The sequence below is a fragment of the Eurytemora carolleeae genome, unplaced genomic scaffold (genome assembly GCF_000591075.1).
Source record: "Eurytemora carolleeae unplaced genomic scaffold, Eaff_2.0 scaffold7, whole genome shotgun sequence".
Lineage (NCBI taxonomy): Eukaryota > Metazoa > Arthropoda > Copepoda > Calanoida > Temoridae > Eurytemora > Eurytemora carolleeae.
Genome location: NW_019396407.1, coordinates 729,318 through 747,429, shown reverse-complemented (window position 1 = coordinate 747,429; position 18,112 = coordinate 729,318). Strand labels below are relative to the sequence as shown.

Sequence of the window (18,112 nt, the reverse complement as noted above, 5' to 3'; positions counted from 1 at the left end):
CCCCCCCCCCCCCTCCATCTCTTTCCGTAAATGAGGTAATAACCTGTTTAGTTGTAATCTAGTTGATATATTTATCTATCTATCAAATCTATAGATCAGACACACCAGCAAATCCAGTATCCTCAGACGCAGCTGTGCGACCCTCCCGAAACTTGGTTAGTAATCGAAAGCTTCAATCTAAAATCAGAATATTTTGATAGAGTAACGTTTTTTTCTTTACTAGCGTTTAATCTGGTAGCGTTTTCTAAGTGTAGCGTTGTTGAGCTATGCGTTTTATATATGTACGTTTTATTAGTTTAGCGTTTTTCTAGTATGATCTTTTAATTATTCATTAAGACAACAGTAAGTTATAATTTTAATAATTTCAACTTAACCAGAATTCAGAGTTGTAGAAATATTTTCAGATGCAGTATGAAAGTTTAAGTTATGACAATGTTTCAATACAAGTTTAGCGAATAGTTCAGTTTAAGGTATGACAATGTTTCTATACAAATTGGGCGAATAGTTGAGTTTAAGGTNGATAGATAGATAGATAGATAGATAGATAGATAGATAGATAGATAGATAGATAGATAGATAGATAGATAGATAGATAGATAGATAGATAGATAGATAGATAGATAGATAGATAGATAGATAGATAGATAGATAGATAGATAGATAGATAGATAGATAGATAGATAGATAGATAGATAGATAGATAGATAGATAGATAGATAGATAGATAGATAGATAGATAGATAGATAGATAGATAGATAGATAGATAGATAGATAGATAGATAGATAGATAGATAGATAGATAGATAGATAGATAGATAGATAGATAGATAGATAGATAGATAGATAGATAGATAGATAGATAGATAGATAGATAGATAGATAGATAGATAGATAGATAGATAGATAGATAGATAGATAGATAGATAGATAGATAGATAGATAGATAGATAGATAGATAGATAGATAGATAGATAGATAGATAGATAGATAGATAGATAGATAGATAGATAGATAGATAGATAGATAGATAGATAGATAGATAGATAGATAGATAGATAGATAGATAGATAGATAGATAGATAGATAGATAGATAGATAGATAGATAGATAGATAGATAGATAGATAGATAGATAGATAGATAGATAGATAGATAGATAGATAGATAGATAGATAGATAGATAGATAGATAGATAGATAGATAGATAGATAGATAGATAGATAGATAGATAGATAGATAGATAGATAGATAGATAGATAGATAGATAGATAGATAGATAGATAGATAGATAGATAGATAGATAGATAGATAGATAGATAGATAGATAGATAGATAGATAGATAGATAGATTCATTTATTACCTTAACCTAAACCTTGTTAACATTATTTGTACAATGTTCTACCAAATTCATTTACACCACGAGATACATAGATAGATAGATAGATAGATAGATAGATAGATCAATAAATGTTTATATAGATTGAAAGATAGTTAGATAGATAGATAAATAGAATAATAAATGTCTAAATAGATTGAAAGATAGATATAGAGAGATATATATAGATTGATAGATATATAGATAAATAGATAGACGGATACTTAGATAGATCAATGTAATTCCGGCACTCAGAAACATATCTTAGCTATTTATATCGTTTAGAGGAGTGTGCATGTGCCGGAAATATATGGATAATAGAAAAATAGATAAATAGTTTGATGGAAATCTATATATAGATAAATATGTATATATATATAGATACTTATGTAGATATATCGATAGCAAGATAAATAGATGAAAAGATAAATAGATAAAAAAAACCCAGATTATCTGATAAAAACATGAAATCATCACCAGGGGCCTTTACAGGAATTGTTCCAGGGGGGGGCTTACAATTTATTCCATGTAATGCAGGGGTGGAAGGGTTCTTAGAACCTGTTTTGGCCTGAAAACCCCCTGGAAACCAGGAAGAGGAGGGGGCTGAGCCCGGCCATACCCCCTTCTGTATACGCTTCTGATCATCACCGTCTATGGCCATAAGACATTTTCATCTCCAATTCGTTTTTCATTTCTTTATCCATGCCTTTAGCAATGTATGGTTACCATTAGAATGAAACCTTAACGAGGACCTGAATTTCTTTAAATATGATGAAATGAAAGTTTGATTTGGACTTAACTTAACTCAGGTTTTAAAGCTAATAAAGATAGACCCTGCAAAGTGTACACCTGCTGCAGGCTTAAAGAAACTTTATTCCTCACAGTCGTCTCTTAAGTCTCATGTTTTGTGTGTAACCCTGTATACGTTGAAGAAATTTTTAATTTGTAGGCTTTTAGGGCCACCCTGAACTAACCAGAGAGAGAAGCAGTCGGTTTCTTTTATTTGAAATCAAACGTGTTTTCGTCTATAACTCAACAGTCTAAACTTACAGATTTGTTTATTTTATACTTTTTCATTTAAAATGTATATGCCAACAAAAAAGTATTTAAGATAAAAGACTATGAAATTATGCAAAAGGGGTCAAATTGTGGTAGAAAGTCACAGTTTTCTGAAATATTGACAAAACCGCGTTAAATCCACGTGGGGCGCTTCGCGCCGATCTTCTATTTAAATTGTGAACACTATCTCTTTGTATACATTATAAAACAAAATCAAAAAAGTGGATTTTCAAAATTTATGGAAATCATACATAAACCTTCCCTTTTGTTGTGATCGGTTCGGCCATTTTGACGTTTATTAGTTACAAACAAACACACAAACTGACAAGCAAAGTATATATGGGAATCAAGTAAATTCTATTTACCAAGGATTCCCTCCACCAATTTTGCCTTTGGCTTATCAAAAGCGCAGCGAGGAAGTTTTTTTAAGTTATGAAATGTACAGACTACAGCTGTACAGTTGTACGAAAGTACAGGAGAGTATAGGAAAGTACACTCTGAGTGCAAAACTTAAAAAATTTTAAAACTCGCTACGATACCCGGTTTCCTGAAACCCGGGTTTGGCAGAGTTCGGGTTTCATGTTCTTAAAACATATTTTGAAACTCTAGGAAACTGGGTTAAAATATGCTGTAGTTGGAGTCTCCAGCTGTGGTGTTTTATGAATAAAGCTGCTACGCACTTGAAAGTGATAAAATTGGTATCCGTTTTTTGGCGTAATAGTCGGCCCATCCAAGGAAAGATTTAAATTTACACTCTTATAATGTCCAGAAAGGTGGAGCTACAGATTTTTTTAAACATCTGTAGTTGTCATCAGATACATTTGTGAATTTGCTGAGACTTTCTTTTAGTTTAAAGAATATTTTTGGTACTAATTAAACTTTAAAAAAGTTTTTAAAAAATTCTAAGGCTACAATTTTTTTTTCTGTTGCATTCTAAATTTTTACAATATCACTAAGATTTTTAAGCAAAAGTGATTTACAAGACTTTTTGAAAAAACTATTTTAATGTATTAGGTAGATTAATGTTAATTTTTCTTCGGCAGTCTATTGCAGATATTATTATTTAGACTTCAGCTAACATTTTTGAGAAGCCAGTGGTAAAAGGATATTAAAATATGTGTCATTTGTTATTTTTTGCAATGAAAACAAAAAAATTGAATTTTCAACAATTTTCAGAACTTTGTCTCATTGAATCAAACATTGAAATATAGATGTATGTTTAAATCAATGATTCTTAAGGATTTTTAAATGTTTCAGAAAATTGTAGATGTTAATGTTGTTTGGGATTATGAATTATACAGGCTGATGTATGTCAAAAGAAAAAGACATATTTATCAATAAAATTAATATTTATTTTGTATTTTTTCAAGGTTAGGAAGGCTGGGTTAGGAGAATTTCTGGACCAAGCGCTGAGAATAGGACAGGCTGGGAGCCAAGCGCTGCGGCTATAGAACAGACTAGATTGCCGAGCGCCGCAGCTATGACAGGTTAGGGTGCAAAGCGCTCCGGCCACAAGTCCAATTATATCCATGTGTTTACAATGAGCATGTATACATGTCATTATGAGGGGGGAGGGGGGGGGCGGGGTCTAGAATCGTTCTCTAAGAAATTACCTAGATGACTAGCACCAAACATGATGCGTCACTAAAGGGGCGTTAACAAAACGTAAATTGTTTACAAAGATAAAATAAAGAACATTTCTGAAATGATCACAATTCTCTCTTTCATTTCACTGAAATATTGAAAACAATTTCCAAATTATGATATCCTAGCAGATAAACCTAAATAAATTACTGTATTCACTTTTAACAGAAAAATGTTTTAAAGTTCGATTTGACTGTACTCTATTCACTATCAAGTCTATAGAGAGAGAGATCTTAACTGATCAAGTATTTGGAACATATATGAAGCCATTTAAAGCATAAATACGAAGAAATGGTGCTTCATATGTTCCACAATCACTACAAAACTCACTTTCCCAGCAGTAACCCTACTCCTACACAAGGGTTTCATTTTGAGGTATTGCCCCGTAACATTCTGAGTTTCCGGAGTTTCCCAAAACCCTTACGAAACTCAAACCCAGACTTAAGAGAGCTAACCCGGTTTCGTGGCCAGGTTTGGTTTCGGATACCCGGTAAATTTCTTTTAAGGTTTGCCCTCAGGAGACTTTAATGTCGACCATAAGGTTGTAATGCAAGGAAAGTTAATTGCAGTTGCGTATACTCTGCCTACATTTTGGAACCGGTTCTCTCTGGGCGGAATTTGTAAACAAGAAGAGATGCATCAGTGTTCGTTTAGTATCCGAGGAGGTTAAAAGCATTAAATCTTGATAATTTTGATAATTCACATAATAGTTTCCAATGACCGGAATATTTCATTGATTATTTATGTGAAAGATGGATCCCATGTCAGGCTGTAACATCCGTCTTGTGTTTACATTACCGCCCAGAGACAGTACACTGCAGTACAAAAGATGTGTACACCTCTGAAATAACTTTCCTTGCATTATAACCTTGGTCGAACCTGTCTTTAGAATTGATGCACATACAAAACTTTTCAAAGCACATAGGACTATTTGCCTCTAATACTTTGAGAACCAGAAAATAACAGATTAGGAAGACGACATTTAACACTGCTTAATTGTGTTTGACGTTGTTGCAAATAAAATAGTTTTTTTTTCTAGTATATAACTTATTAAATGACTAATTAAGTTTTGGTTCTGTTAACATTGTTCAATTGATGTGTCTTAAGAGTCTTCTGGTTATCACTGCAGTACATTTCATTGATATTATGGGTTTCTACAGTAGGAAGAACTTACAGTATTTGCTGAGAATTGCATTGATTTATTTCCCAGTATTATATACAGGATAATAGTTTAGAGAAGAACTTCCAGTTTGTGACGTCATACTTCCGATATTACGAGTCCCGACATTGCTCAAGGGGCAGAGCGTGGAATTGACTGTAATCTGTACATAGTTGGAAAAGTTTGTTCTTTTAATAAGGATTAAAACATGCAAGGAAGATGAGCCGAGGAAACCCCCGTATATCTCTTTGTTTATAAAATAATTGTACTTATTTGATGAGTACAGAAACTGCAGTACATTTTTTTTAATGTAAATAAAGCTGTTCCTGGTGTGTATTTCTAGCAACGATAATATATATATAGATATGCAGACAGGTATAAATTTAGAGGTCTTGAGATAATGAGCACAAAGCACCATCTCTGTCGTACGCATGGCATTTTATCCTCTGGATTGTTGCTAATTTATCACTTTGTTTATGCGTGATAACACTAAATGCGTACTATTGTATCAACAATGTATACTGCATATTGTACTTAATGAAACAAATTAATCAATGCAAATAAATCTGAGGTAGGAATTTGACTAGACAAAGTTTAAATGTGCAAGTTGTACTGAATGGCATACGTAAATTAACGCAATTTAAATAAAAATTATGACTATAAAAGTACATCGAGTCTAGGACAAATTACAACTGATCTGATCATAACATAAACAAAACGCGTACTGTATGTTTGTGTTACCTTGAAATTTAATTTTATTGGTCAAAAAGGTCCAGATAGCAACACTTGAACTATACAGGATGCAATACGCGTACTGTATGTTTATATAACACAAATGCGTATTTCCTACAGATAGCAGAAAGGGGAGAAAGGCATATAGAAAGTAATCAATTTGCTATAGATGTCTCTTTGTGCACATTTTTTCAGAGGTTCAAAAATTAGTTGTCTGCTACAGGCAATTTAGGAAGGAGGTTTCTACCTGCCTGCATATCTATATATATATTATCGTTGATTTCTAGTGAGTTTGAGAAAAAACTAGGGTTTTCAGCGAAAACTAAAAATCGTTTCGCGAAAAAAAAAATTTTGCGATCATTTCGCTTCATTTTCGCATTTAGTTCTCTTTTAAAAAATGCGAAAATTTCGCGATCTAAACATGATTTTAAGGATATAAGGAAAAGGAGCCCAGGAACCACCGTATATCTCTTTGCAACAAGGTTGACGTAATCAGACTTTAGATTGAATTTACTTTTACTAAAGGGTCAGAGGTGCGTGGTACAAACGACTTGAAACGCTACAAGCTCAAATAAACTCTTCTGCCAAGAATGTGATCTTTAATAGCTTATCAAATGATTTGGCTAATAAGAAAACAAGTTTACAGTTGCAGGATCTCATGAATAAAAGGAAACATGTTTATAACAGTTGTAGGAAATCATGAATAAAAGGAAACATGTTTACAGTTGTAGGAAATCATGAATAAAAGGAAACATGTTTACAGTTGTAGGAAATCATGAATAAAAGGAAACATGTTTACAGTTCGAGGAAATCATGAATAAAAGGAAACAAGTTTACAGTTGTAGGATCTCATGAATAAAAGGAAACATGTTTACAGTTGCAGGATCTCATGAATAAAAGGAAACATGTTTACAGTTGTAGGAAATCATGAATAAAAGGAAACAGACAGTAATTTTCTGACAGTCGTCTCTGTAACCCTGAGTCCGAATATAATGAATTTGAGCTGCGTCTCAAATCCGCCAAAAACCGGTTCTAATTAAGTTTCAGCTTAAATCTTGAAACATTCAATACAATTTTAAGCGGGACTAAACATATTTGAGCCGCGGCTCAAATTCTTGTAATTTGGCTCTGTATATGTATAAACCGTGTCTATGTATTGATTATATCTATATAAATGCTATTACGCTCAATCTAAGATAATGGTCTTAATTGTTTATTATGTTTAGCTACATTGTTGGATATTTAGTGGTAATGGGAGGAGGGGGGGAAATCAATGATTTGTAAGAACAAGGGGGGGGATTGATGGACTCTGATAGCGGGTGAGGATTGTGTACTAGATAACTAATTATATATATACAAATAAGAATATAATCTATTTATTGATAACAATGGTCTTAACAACATTATCAGTTATTTTAGCTTCCAGTGCTCCAATATCAGCCACTACTTTCTCACCGTCCTAAAGTATTTCATATTATTCATAAATATTATTGGGTCCGATAACCGTCAAAACGGCTAAAACAATCATGCCAAAAATATTACAATGACCCCAGAGACGGCCATGGCTATTGTTACACGACAAAATCGTCTCGTTCTGAGCTCTCCACACAGAAGAGAAATTGAAACTCTTAAAATATGACGAATCCAAGTTTAAATCAAGTCTTGTGCCTTAAATATAGTATCCCAATGGCTTATTTAATGATTTGGCATAGAAAGAAACAAGTTTACAGTTGAGGGAGCCATACATATAAAGAAATAGAAAGTGTAAAGTCACTGAGACGACCTCCCTAAGTTTCTTCCTATGTGGGTAACCCTGTAGGTAAAACGACATAGGGTCAAAAAAAAACGGTCAGAAACACGACAAAGGGCCAAAATGACACAAATATTTCTTTTAATTTAGTCTTATAATGGTTAAATGATGTCTTACACCTTAGTTTGGGTTTAGTCGTGTTAAAACAATTTCTGTTCCGAGCGCTGCGGCTAGGATTAGGGATGTTAACGTTTTCATTTTTTTGAAAAACGATCGTTTTTTTTTTTTTTTTCCTATAGTTTTTTGTTTCGATTTCCATTCGTTTTAAAAACTATCGTTTTTTAAAAAAAATTTTTAAAACGATTGTTTTAAAAATGATCGAAAAACGAAACAAAAAACGATAGGAAAACGAAAAAAACGATTGTTTAACGATCGTTTTCAAAAACGATCGTTATTCTTTTTCTAAAAGTTCAAAATGGATGAAAAACTAAAAAAACGATTGTTTAACGATCGTTTTCAAAACGATTAACAACCCTAGCTAGGATGGGCTAGGGGACCGAGCTGCGGCCTCTTAAATGCAGTTAAATTATGTGCTGTCTCTCAGAAAATTTGTTTTGCCCGTTTGTCGCACTTTTTGACCCTCATTTGTTTGACCCTATGGCATTTGACTCTAGGTTGTTTGAGTTTTGATCCTATATTGATGAATATATATTTATAATTAATTAACCAATATGTTAATAAAATTACCAGTTTTGAATTAACAAACCTGAATTGTTTTCTCTGCTTCTGCAGCTAGTTTTGCACCTTCCTCTAGTATCTCTTCTGCTGTATTCACAACCTTAGTTCCATCATCTACTACTACCTACAGTTAAATTTCATCTTTAAAGGGATTTTTTACTCTTAAAAAAAAATAAGATTTTGGATCAATAACACTGACTAGTAACAAGTAAAAATCTGCCAAAATAACCATCCTCTGATATCCGATAAATTTCCGTTGATTTTTGATAGCCGGCCTTCCCTCTATCCCTTTTGTAAGTTTTTTTGTGTGGGTTTTCTCAATAACTTAAAACCTCGTTACACAATAATTCTCAAACTTAATTACTTTCCCAACCTAGAAATTAAGAACTTTCTAAAAACCTTACCGACACTTTGACTTTTAAAGTTAGGTGTGTAAAATTTCCGAAATTGGTAAGATTTAAAAATTTGACTGGGGTTAAAGACTGCATTTTAGACAATTTTTATAGATTTGATTTTCCTAGATAAAGATTTATTTAAACAAAAAAGTATATATATTTAATTTCCCGAATTTCTAGCTCTATGTCAGAGGCACTGTAGGTTAGTGTTTGTTAGCTTAATAAACACTACCCCCTCCATCTTACACTTACAGTGAGAACGAACAAAGATTGTGGAATAAGAAGACGACATTATAAATAAGAAGACGACATTGTGAATAAGAAGATGACATTGTAAATACTGTAGTGTATATGAACTGTTACAAAGCAAATAGTTTCAACTACAGTAGATCTCACATAAAGGGTACATAGTAAGAGAGAAATGTCGTCTTGAAATTTATTTAAAAGTTTATGACAACTGTTATGCTTTATCATGTGAAGAAAGCTGCTCAGATGTTCGCAGCTTCAAAGGTTGATTACAATGTATTAAAACATATCAAAATATGTCCTATGTTGTGAGTCATAATTTTTTCATAATTCTTAAGTTTTTATTTCAATTCTTATTTCAAGGTGAATAAGCAGGACATCAATTAATATAGTATCCTCGTTTATCCGCGGCATTTGATCTTAAATAGGTTGAGAATACGATGTTATAAAAACTCTTTCTATTAATCAATATATCTAGGATTCACTGTAGTAAATATTAAATCACTTATTATGTGAAATTGGTCCGTTTAAACTGCAAAATTGCTAGGAGTGACGTTCAATGGACTTTTAAAAGTCAAAACTTAAAAAATTAAAAGTCGTCTTCCTATTCCAGAGTTTTCTGGTTCTCACTGTAATTCTATTTTTTCAATCTTTGGTTAGAATAAGAAGTTTGTTGAGAATATTAAGAATTGTGCAAGGGTTGTTTAATGTGAGATTCTATTACTCCGTTTGCCCAAAAAGTAACAACCTCTTACTCTTTTACAAACAGTTCATGTACATTGCACATTGTTTTGTACAACATAACATACAATAGCTAAGTATCAATATTGAAAGATTCGATGAACAAAGAAATCACAAATGGGGAAATTTTAAAGTCCGATTCTCAACTTTTGAACCTAGTAAAATAATTCCTTCGATATCCTTCACCACAATATGGTGTAAAATAATTCCTTCGATATCCTTCACCACAATATGGTGTAAAAGGCTGAACCTCACATGCCATTCTACAAAGAAGAGACCACTTGAAATATATTTACCTTTACGTCATCTAGTAGTTGTTGGGCCTCAGATAGATCATCTTTAACAGCTTCAAGTACACTATCAGCTGTCTTTAGCACAGTAATAGCTACCTACAGTACATATTTATTCAGCTACTTTAGTACTGTAGCTACTTCCATATGTATTAAGTTACTTTAGTACAATAAAAACTACTTATAGTTCATATATTTTCAGCTACTCTAGCACAGTAGTAGCTACCTACAATACATATATTCAGCTACTTTAGTAAAGTATAGTACATATTTATTCAGCTTCTTTAGTATAGTAATAGCAACCTTATCTAGCACATATGTATTCAGCTGCTTCAGTACAGTAGTAGCTATACATACAGTAAATTTATATTCAGTTGTCTTTAGTACAGTAGTAGCTACCTATAGTATATATATTCTGCTTCTTTAGTACAGAAATAGCTACCTAGAGTGAATATATGTGAAGCTATTTTAGAACAGTAATAGCTACCCACAGTTTATATATATTCAGCTATTTAGTACAGTAATACTATAGCTACATTAAGCTGCTTTAGTACATTAGTATTACAGCTAACTTCATACCTATAGCTAGCTACAAGCATATATTTTAATACTCAGCTGTTTAATTTCATAATGTTTACCTACTCTTTTAATGTTTATTCAGCATGTATATATATTTCTATTCTTATTCAAGATTATGTTTTGACTGTATATGTATATAAATCTGCAATTCAATTCAAAATAATTTAAAATGATTTCTTTGGAAAAGTTTCCAGCATTTATACCTTGTCTGCCAGTTCAACTGCTTCCTCAATAGATTCAACAACCTTCTTCACACTTCCCTCAATGTTGTCTACAGTACTACTTCCTTCAACAACATATTTTACAATGGTTTCTTGAGACGCCTTTGCAGCAATGGCTTCTTCAGCAGCCTTTGCACCAACGGCCTCTTCAGCCTGTTTTTCAGAAGCGTCTTCTTCAGCCTGTTTTGCAGCAGCCGCTTCTTCAGCCTGTTTTGCAGCAGCGGCTTCTTCAGCTTTCTTTGCATTAGCGGTTTCTTCAGCAGCCTTTACAGCAGCAGCTTCTTCAGTGGCCTTTGTAGCAGCGGCTTCTTCAGCTGCCTTTGCAGCAGCGGCTTCTTCAACTGCCTTTGAAGCAGCTTCTTCAGCTGCCTTTGAAGCAGCTTCTTCAGCTGCCTTTGAAGCAGCTTCTTCAGCTGCCTTTGAAGCAGCTTCTTCAGCTGCCTTTGAAGCAGCTTCTTCAGCTGCCTTTGCAGCAGTGGCTTCAGCTGCCTTTGCAGCAGCGGCTTCTTCAGCCTGTTTTGCAGCAGCGGCTTCTTCAGCTTCTTTCGCATCAGCGGCTTCTTCAGCAGCCTTTGCAGCAGCAGCTTCTTCAGTGGCCTTTGCAGCAGCGGCTTCTTCAGCTGCTTTTGAAGCAGCAGCATCATCAGCAGACTTGGAAGTGGCCGCATCTGATGCAGAATCGTCATTTGAAGCTTCTAATGGTGAATTTTTCTCTGGAATACTAAACAAATACATTGACAGTGACAACCATTTTTTTCCAAGAGAAAAAAAAGAGTTTTTTTTACCTGACAACAGGAATAGTAATGGTTTTATAAAAAGCTGGCAAAGGATTCATCTCTATGATAAGCAGGAAGATGGAGAGGGACAAACTCACAGCGCTTATACCAGCTGGAATATCAATCAATCAATCAATTAATCAACCATTCAATAATTTATTTAATTAATCAATCTACACTAAAAACATTAATTAAATTAATCAACCATTCAATAATTTATTTAATTAATCAATCTACACTAAAAACATTAATTAATGAACGCACTAAAAGAAAAATGACATTTTCTTCAAATCATACATCTATGAAATTTTAAAATATCAGAACTTACATAATTACCCCCCCATCTTTCTAAATAATGTTGAGACTTTATTACAACATACATTTTCATCATAATGGGGATCTTTGAAACACAAGGGATTGGGGAATAATAAATATTCATCTTTAGCGGTCAAATTCATAGAAGATTTTCTTTTATTAAGATTAGAGTGATAAAGATAAAATTACCTGCAAGATGAAGATTATATCTTTTCTGATTCTTTTCAAAAACATGTTTCCAAGAGTCTCTAAAATTATTAATTTATTTCCTATTTTTCAGAGTGTTTACGCTATACATAGAATGGTAATAAGAACTATAAATAAACTGGAATGATATTAATGATATTGATTGACTTCAGAGTCGTTTTTACCCTATGAAGTTTGCGGCAATATCAGCAACCTAATTTGCACAATTTTTCAATGTTTTTAAGGTTGTTAAGTATACACAAAAAAATTAAAATCCTGAAAAACCTGGATCGATTTTTAAGGGCTGATCCTGGTACTAATTGTCAATTTGGATCTGAATTGACAATTATAAACGAATCTTTTAAGAACTTTTAAAATTACAACCAGGCGCGCAACTAGACATTTTGTTATTGGTAGGCAAGATGTAAACATTTTGCGCGAAGCACGAACATTTTTTTGCCCCTTAACATTTTTAGGGGGGGGCAAGAAAAATGTGTATAATACTCAAAAAATAAAAAACTAACCTTACCAACCGTATATTAAGTATGACCCCATCTGATATGAAATAAAAAAAGAAATCTATCAAACAATTGTTTTAGTTACAGGAAAATGCCTTAACCCTATCCCTGCTGGGGTACTTGAAAACCAGGATACGCTGGGGGGGGGGTCAATTTGACCCCCCCCTCTAAATCCCATGTTTTATGTCCAAATATGACAAATGATACATCATTAGAAAGCTCTTGTGCTCTACTTTTAGAATCTGCAAAAAAATTTGCAAATTTGCGAAAATTGAATTTTTTATCGCAAAATCCAGTTTTATAGTAAAAATGTTTGCAAAAAAAAATTTGTCCAAAAAATGACAAATTATACATTTTTGAAAAGCCCTTAACCATGCCATTTGCAATTTTTTTTTCGCAATCCGTTTCCTTATGTCATAGGCTTTCCAAAAAGCTAAATTTTATCAAAATCTGATAAGTGAAAGTGGGTCAAAACAAAGATTTAGTTTGTTACAGGCAAAAGCAGTCATTCAGGCAGTGTGCCTGAGGACTCAGGCAGTTAGTATTAAAGCCCGGTTTTAGGCCTAAAGGGAGGGCTTTGAGTATGTAAGAAAAGTCAGAAAATTTCAACAGCCTCAGACCAATACTTTTTGAGTTATGTAAAAAAAACTACAGGGGGGGGTCAAATTGACCCCCCCTCAGCGGGAATAGGGTTAAAAAGAAGGGGTGGGGGGGGGTGAAGGGTGTATTCTATGCTGTCCCATATAAATGCCTCATAATTTACAGTTGCAACATCCTACATTTTCGTTTACATAACGAATGCAGAATGAAAGATATTGGTTGAATAAGCTGTTGCTTCATCTGCTTTGAAGCAGTAGAATTTTGCAGATTTAACCTCATTCAGAATAGATTTTAGGACAAAGTCTTCACCTTTATTCAAGCAATAATTTACTTTATCATTAAGTAGTCCATGTTTTCAGCCCCCTCACCTCCCCCAACAAAAAGAAAAATTATCTTAAACTTTAATTTGTTATTTTGCTATTCCTATAATTTTAATCAAGCTATTCTGCATTTTCCAGGAGACCATTGTTATTGATCCATTCTTTTCAGCTTTTTTTAATTGAACTATAAGCTCATTAAACTAACGTTCAATTATCTTTTTTTTTTATTTTACATTCAGAGCTCTTAACTTTGCTCAGGGTCAGGATTCATGAATCGCTAAATTGCAAAAAAGGGTGGACTTCTTCCCCCCCCCCAGTTGCGCGCATGATTACAACTTAAATTCTAAATTAAAAGTAATTTTAAAGTTCAAATACAAGTTTATATAAAAGTAACGATGCATTCTATATGATCTAAGATTAAATAACATAAACATAATCTTTTTAATTCAACGATTTTACTTACTTAGGGACTCCTAATTCGTCAATACTGGGTCTGCTCCAATTAACCAAGGCTTTGTTTCTGAATAATAATTCTGCATTTCAGCTGCGCATGAAATTGTAGGGTTTTCCAGAATAACATGCGCTGGACATCAGGGTAACCCACAACGAATGAGACATTAAGATGACTTAAAAACTCTTAAAACATAATGATTTACAGGTTGCACTTGGCTTTCTGCCTTCTATATTATTTAGAAGTTGTATTCAAAAGGTTTTGATTTTTGTAAAATTTGAAAATGCGCGAGAAAATATTAAAAAATCCGCGAATTTTTTGTTTGTTATTGTTTCATTAAATCATAATGTACAAAGAGGAGGTGCTCACAGATAGAGCCACCAGGGTTTTTGGGGATAGGCCCCAAAAATCCTATTTAATATGCATACTTAATGGTTTGAAAATGGTTTGGTACAGGCAAGAAAAATATTATTTTACAGATGAAGGGAAACACAAAAATAAGAATAAAGACTGAAAATTTTTTGAAGTGGTCTCTAAAGTCTTCTCCTGCTTGAGTAATCCTGTTTTTTTGAGGGGGGTCTTTTAAAAGGATCTTCAAAGATGTGAAAAGTCAATAGTGGAATCCATATAACTGTGGAATAAGAAGACGACTGTTAGTCTCAAATCATGATATCAAATACACAAGATTGCTTAATTATCGTCTTCCCATTCTAAAGCTTTAAGGATCACAACTCTAACTGTTTAATTTTTAAATTCTAATAAGAGACAAAAAAAGAAAAAAACTTTAAAGACTGAAAGAGCGAAAATCCAGCTTTCAAATTGTATCATTCTTTTGTAAGTTAATTTAGTTTCTTTTATAATAACCATTATTAATATGATATTAATTATATTAACCTGATATTTGAAGAATGAATCTGTTTTGTTTGCAATAAATAAGGAAGACATCTTGTCCGAAGCACGAGACGAGCTTGAGATATTTCCCGCATTTTTCACTGAAAAGTTGAGGTTTTATTGCTTTGAAAAAGAGTACAAACTTGAAGACGACATTTACATTCTCGATAATGGGTTTGTTCATGTCACACACTACACAGTGGAAAAACTTTAAATATTTCTATCAATATTCAATATTGTTGCTTGTACAAATAAAAAAGTGTTTGAAGTTGCATTAGTCAGGTTAGTCTGTCCGGCTAATTTGTCAGGTTAGTTTTTCAAGTTAGTTTGTCTGGTTAGTTTGTCTGGTTAGTTTGTCTGGTTTCTGGTCAATTTTTCAGGTTAGTTTTTCAGGTTATTTTTATCAGGTTAGTTTATCAATCTAGTTTGTCAGGTGAGTTTGTCAGGTTAGTTTGTCAGGTTAGTTTGTCAAGCTAATTTGTCAGGTTAGTTTGTCAGGTTAGCTTGTCAGGTTAGTTCGTCAAGTTAGTTTGTCAGGGTAGTTTGTCTGGTTAGTTTGTCTGGTTAGTTAGTCAGGTTAGTTAGTCAGGTTAGCTTGTCAATTCAGTTTGTCAGGTTAGTTTGTCAGGTTAGTTTGTCAGGGTAGTTTGTCTGGTTAGTTTGTCTGGTTAGTTTGTCTGGTTAGTTTGTCTGGTTAGCTAGTCAGGTTAGTTTGTCAGGTTAATTTGTCAGGTACAGTCTGTCAGGTTAGTTTGTCAGGTTAGTTTGTCAGGTTAGTTTGTCAGGTTAATTTGTCAGGGTTTTTTGGTCAGGTTATTTGGTCAGGTTAGTTTGTCTGTTGAGTTTGTCAGGTTAGTTTGTCAAGTTAGTTTGTAAGGTTAGTTGATCAGGGTATATTATCAGGTTAGTTTGCCAAGTTAGATTGTCAAGTTAGTTTGTCAGCTTAGTTTGTCAAGTTAGTTTGTCAAGTTAGTCTATCAGTTTTGTTTGTCTAGTTAGTTTGTCAGCTTTGTTTGTCTGGTCTGGTCAGTATGTCTGGTTAGTTTGTTAGGTTAGTCTGTCAGGGTAGTTTGTCAGGTTAGTTTGTCAGAGTAGTTTGTCAGGGTAGTTTTGTCCAGGTAGTTTGTCAGGGTAGTTTGTCAGGTTAGTTTATCCACTTAATTTGTCAAGTTAATTGTTGGGTTAGTTTGTCGTCAGGTTTGTTTGTCAGGTTAGTTTGTCAGGTAAGTTTGTCAAGTTAGTTTGTCTGGTTAGTTTGTCAGGTTAGTTTATCAGATTACTTTGCCAGGATAGTTAGTCAGGTTAGTTTGTCTAATTAGTTTGTCAGGTTAGTTTGTCAGGTTAGTTTGTCTGGTTAGTTTGTCTGGTTAGTTTGTCAGGTTAGTTTGTCAGGTTAGTTTGTCAGGTTAGTTTTTCCAGTTAGTTTGTCAGGGTAGTTGGTCTGGTTTATAGTTGTCAAGTTAGTTTGCCAAGTCAGTTTGTCAGGTTGGTTTGTCTGGTTTTTTTTCAAGTTAGTTTGTCTTGTTAGTTTTTCAGGTTAGTTTGTCTGGTTAGTTTGTCAAGTTAGTTTTTCAGGCTAGTTTGTCTGGTTAGTTTGTCAGGTTAATTTGTCAGGTTAGTTTTTCAAGTTTGTTTGTCAAGTTAGTTGGTCTGGTTAGATTGTTTGTTCAGTTTGTCTGTTTAGTTTGTCAGGTTAGTTTGTCAAGTTAGTTTGCCAAGTCAGTTTGTCAGGTTAGTTTGCCAGGGTTGTTTATCCGGTTAGTTTGTCTGGTTAGTTTTTCAGGTTAGCTTATCAGGTTAGTTTGTCAGGTTTGTTTATCAGGTTAGTTTGTCAAGTTAGTTTATCAGGTTAGTTTGTCAAGTTTGTTTATCAGGTTATTTTGTCATGTCAAGGTTTGGCCTAGGTTAGTTTAATAAAGTTATTTACAGTGTACGTTTGCGTATGCTTACATTATATATCAGGGCTGTAGACTGTATAGTGTATAGTGTATAGATACTATCATACTGCTTGAAATGTGAAGATGAACTACTCGTATGTTTCCAGGAGGAATTTCAAGCTTAGAAACAGAGACTGTATGTATAGTCTGGAAAACAGCTGAGAACCAGTTGTTGAAAACAGCTGATTTTATCTTATCATTTTTATTAAAAAAAGAGAAAAAATAACAATTGTTTTATTTTAATTATTTCAGTTTTTGTTCAATTTCTGATTCAGAGATTTTGGGCCCTCCTTTTTTTTTGACTGGGGTTTTTGGCCTGAATAAATGCGTATATATATATAAGAGCAACGTACAGGGAGTCCCACGAAACATGACAGTTGGTGAATAGTTTTAAATCTATTCTTCCTGTATTTATAGATATTAAAGACTTTTCGCAGTTTAATTCGTTAGAAAAATCTGTTACTCGAACATATTTTACTTTGAAAAAAACTATTCTATAATTTGACTGCTATTAGATATTGTTTACAATTCTTTTTGGTATCAAAATATAGAAGAAGACATTCTATACTATACACCAACTGTCATGTTTCGCGGGACACCCTCTACTAAATGCACTTTTCGAGTACTGTGGATTTTTAAATCAGTCTTAAACGTACTTGCCAAAAGACGCATATTAATTTACATCTAAGGTTAGCCTATAAATCAGACAAAAAAATTTCCTTTTTCCATTTAATCTATATGGCATTGCTATATATATTTTTTACAACGTTTGGATTTTTTTACCGGAGACTGCTTTCTTTTTTAATGTTATAAAAGATCAAATATATTTACTTCATAAGCGTATAATGATGATTTAAAAAGAACTGCTGGGGAACCCAGAATTGTCTGGAAATTTTATGATTTTCAATAATAAATCAAGGCATTCTTACATATGTTCCGTACAGCCGGCCAAACGGCTGGACTGAATGGGTGGATATTTTTTGAGGGAACCCATGGTACCCTGGAAGCATGGGCTAAACAAATTCTGAGATTTTTTTTGCAAAAATCGATTTTTTTTAAATCAATTTTTTTCACATTTTTTTATTCCACGGCCAACGCCGGGCCCTTTAGCTAGTTTTCTATAAAAGTCAAACCCACTCAACATATAGAATTGTTAAAACAAACTGAGAACATTACTTGGTTCTACCA

At 33.3% G+C, this 18,112-nt stretch overlaps 1 protein-coding gene across 1 annotated transcript; it reads right to left on the bottom strand.

Moving 5' to 3' along the window:
• Positions 1 to 7,324: 7,324 nt before the first annotated feature.
• Positions 7,325 to 17,042, bottom strand: LOC111702694 (uncharacterized protein CG45076). Its single transcript, XM_023474459.1, has 9 exons — positions 16,938 to 17,042; positions 14,991 to 15,088; positions 14,109 to 14,165; positions 12,211 to 12,269; positions 11,716 to 11,818; positions 10,913 to 11,651; positions 10,137 to 10,229; positions 8,487 to 8,582; positions 7,325 to 7,429 (listed from the first exon to the last, which is right to left on the bottom strand). Exons 2-9 carry the CDS (start codon positions 15,080 to 15,082, stop codon positions 7,343 to 7,345), a joined length of 1,326 nt encoding a protein of 441 aa, XP_023330227.1. The 5' UTR covers positions 15,083 to 15,088; positions 16,938 to 17,042; the 3' UTR covers positions 7,325 to 7,342.
• Between the last annotated feature and the right edge of the window lie 1,070 nt (positions 17,043 to 18,112).

Bases quoted from the DNA above. Each gene is read 5' to 3' on its own strand.
- LOC111702694 (XM_023474459.1), bottom strand. From the start codon at position 15,082: ATGCGGGAAATATCTCAAGCTCGTCTCGTGCTTCGGACAAGATGTCTT. The intron at 12,270-14,108 runs GTAAGTAAAATC...TAATAATTTTAG, and splicing joins GACGAATTAGGAGTCCCTAA to AGACTCTTGGAAACATGTTT. The intron at 10,230-10,912 runs GTATAAATGCTG...TATGTACTGTAG, and splicing joins CAGTTGAACTGGCAGACAAG to GTAGCTATTACTGTGCTAAA.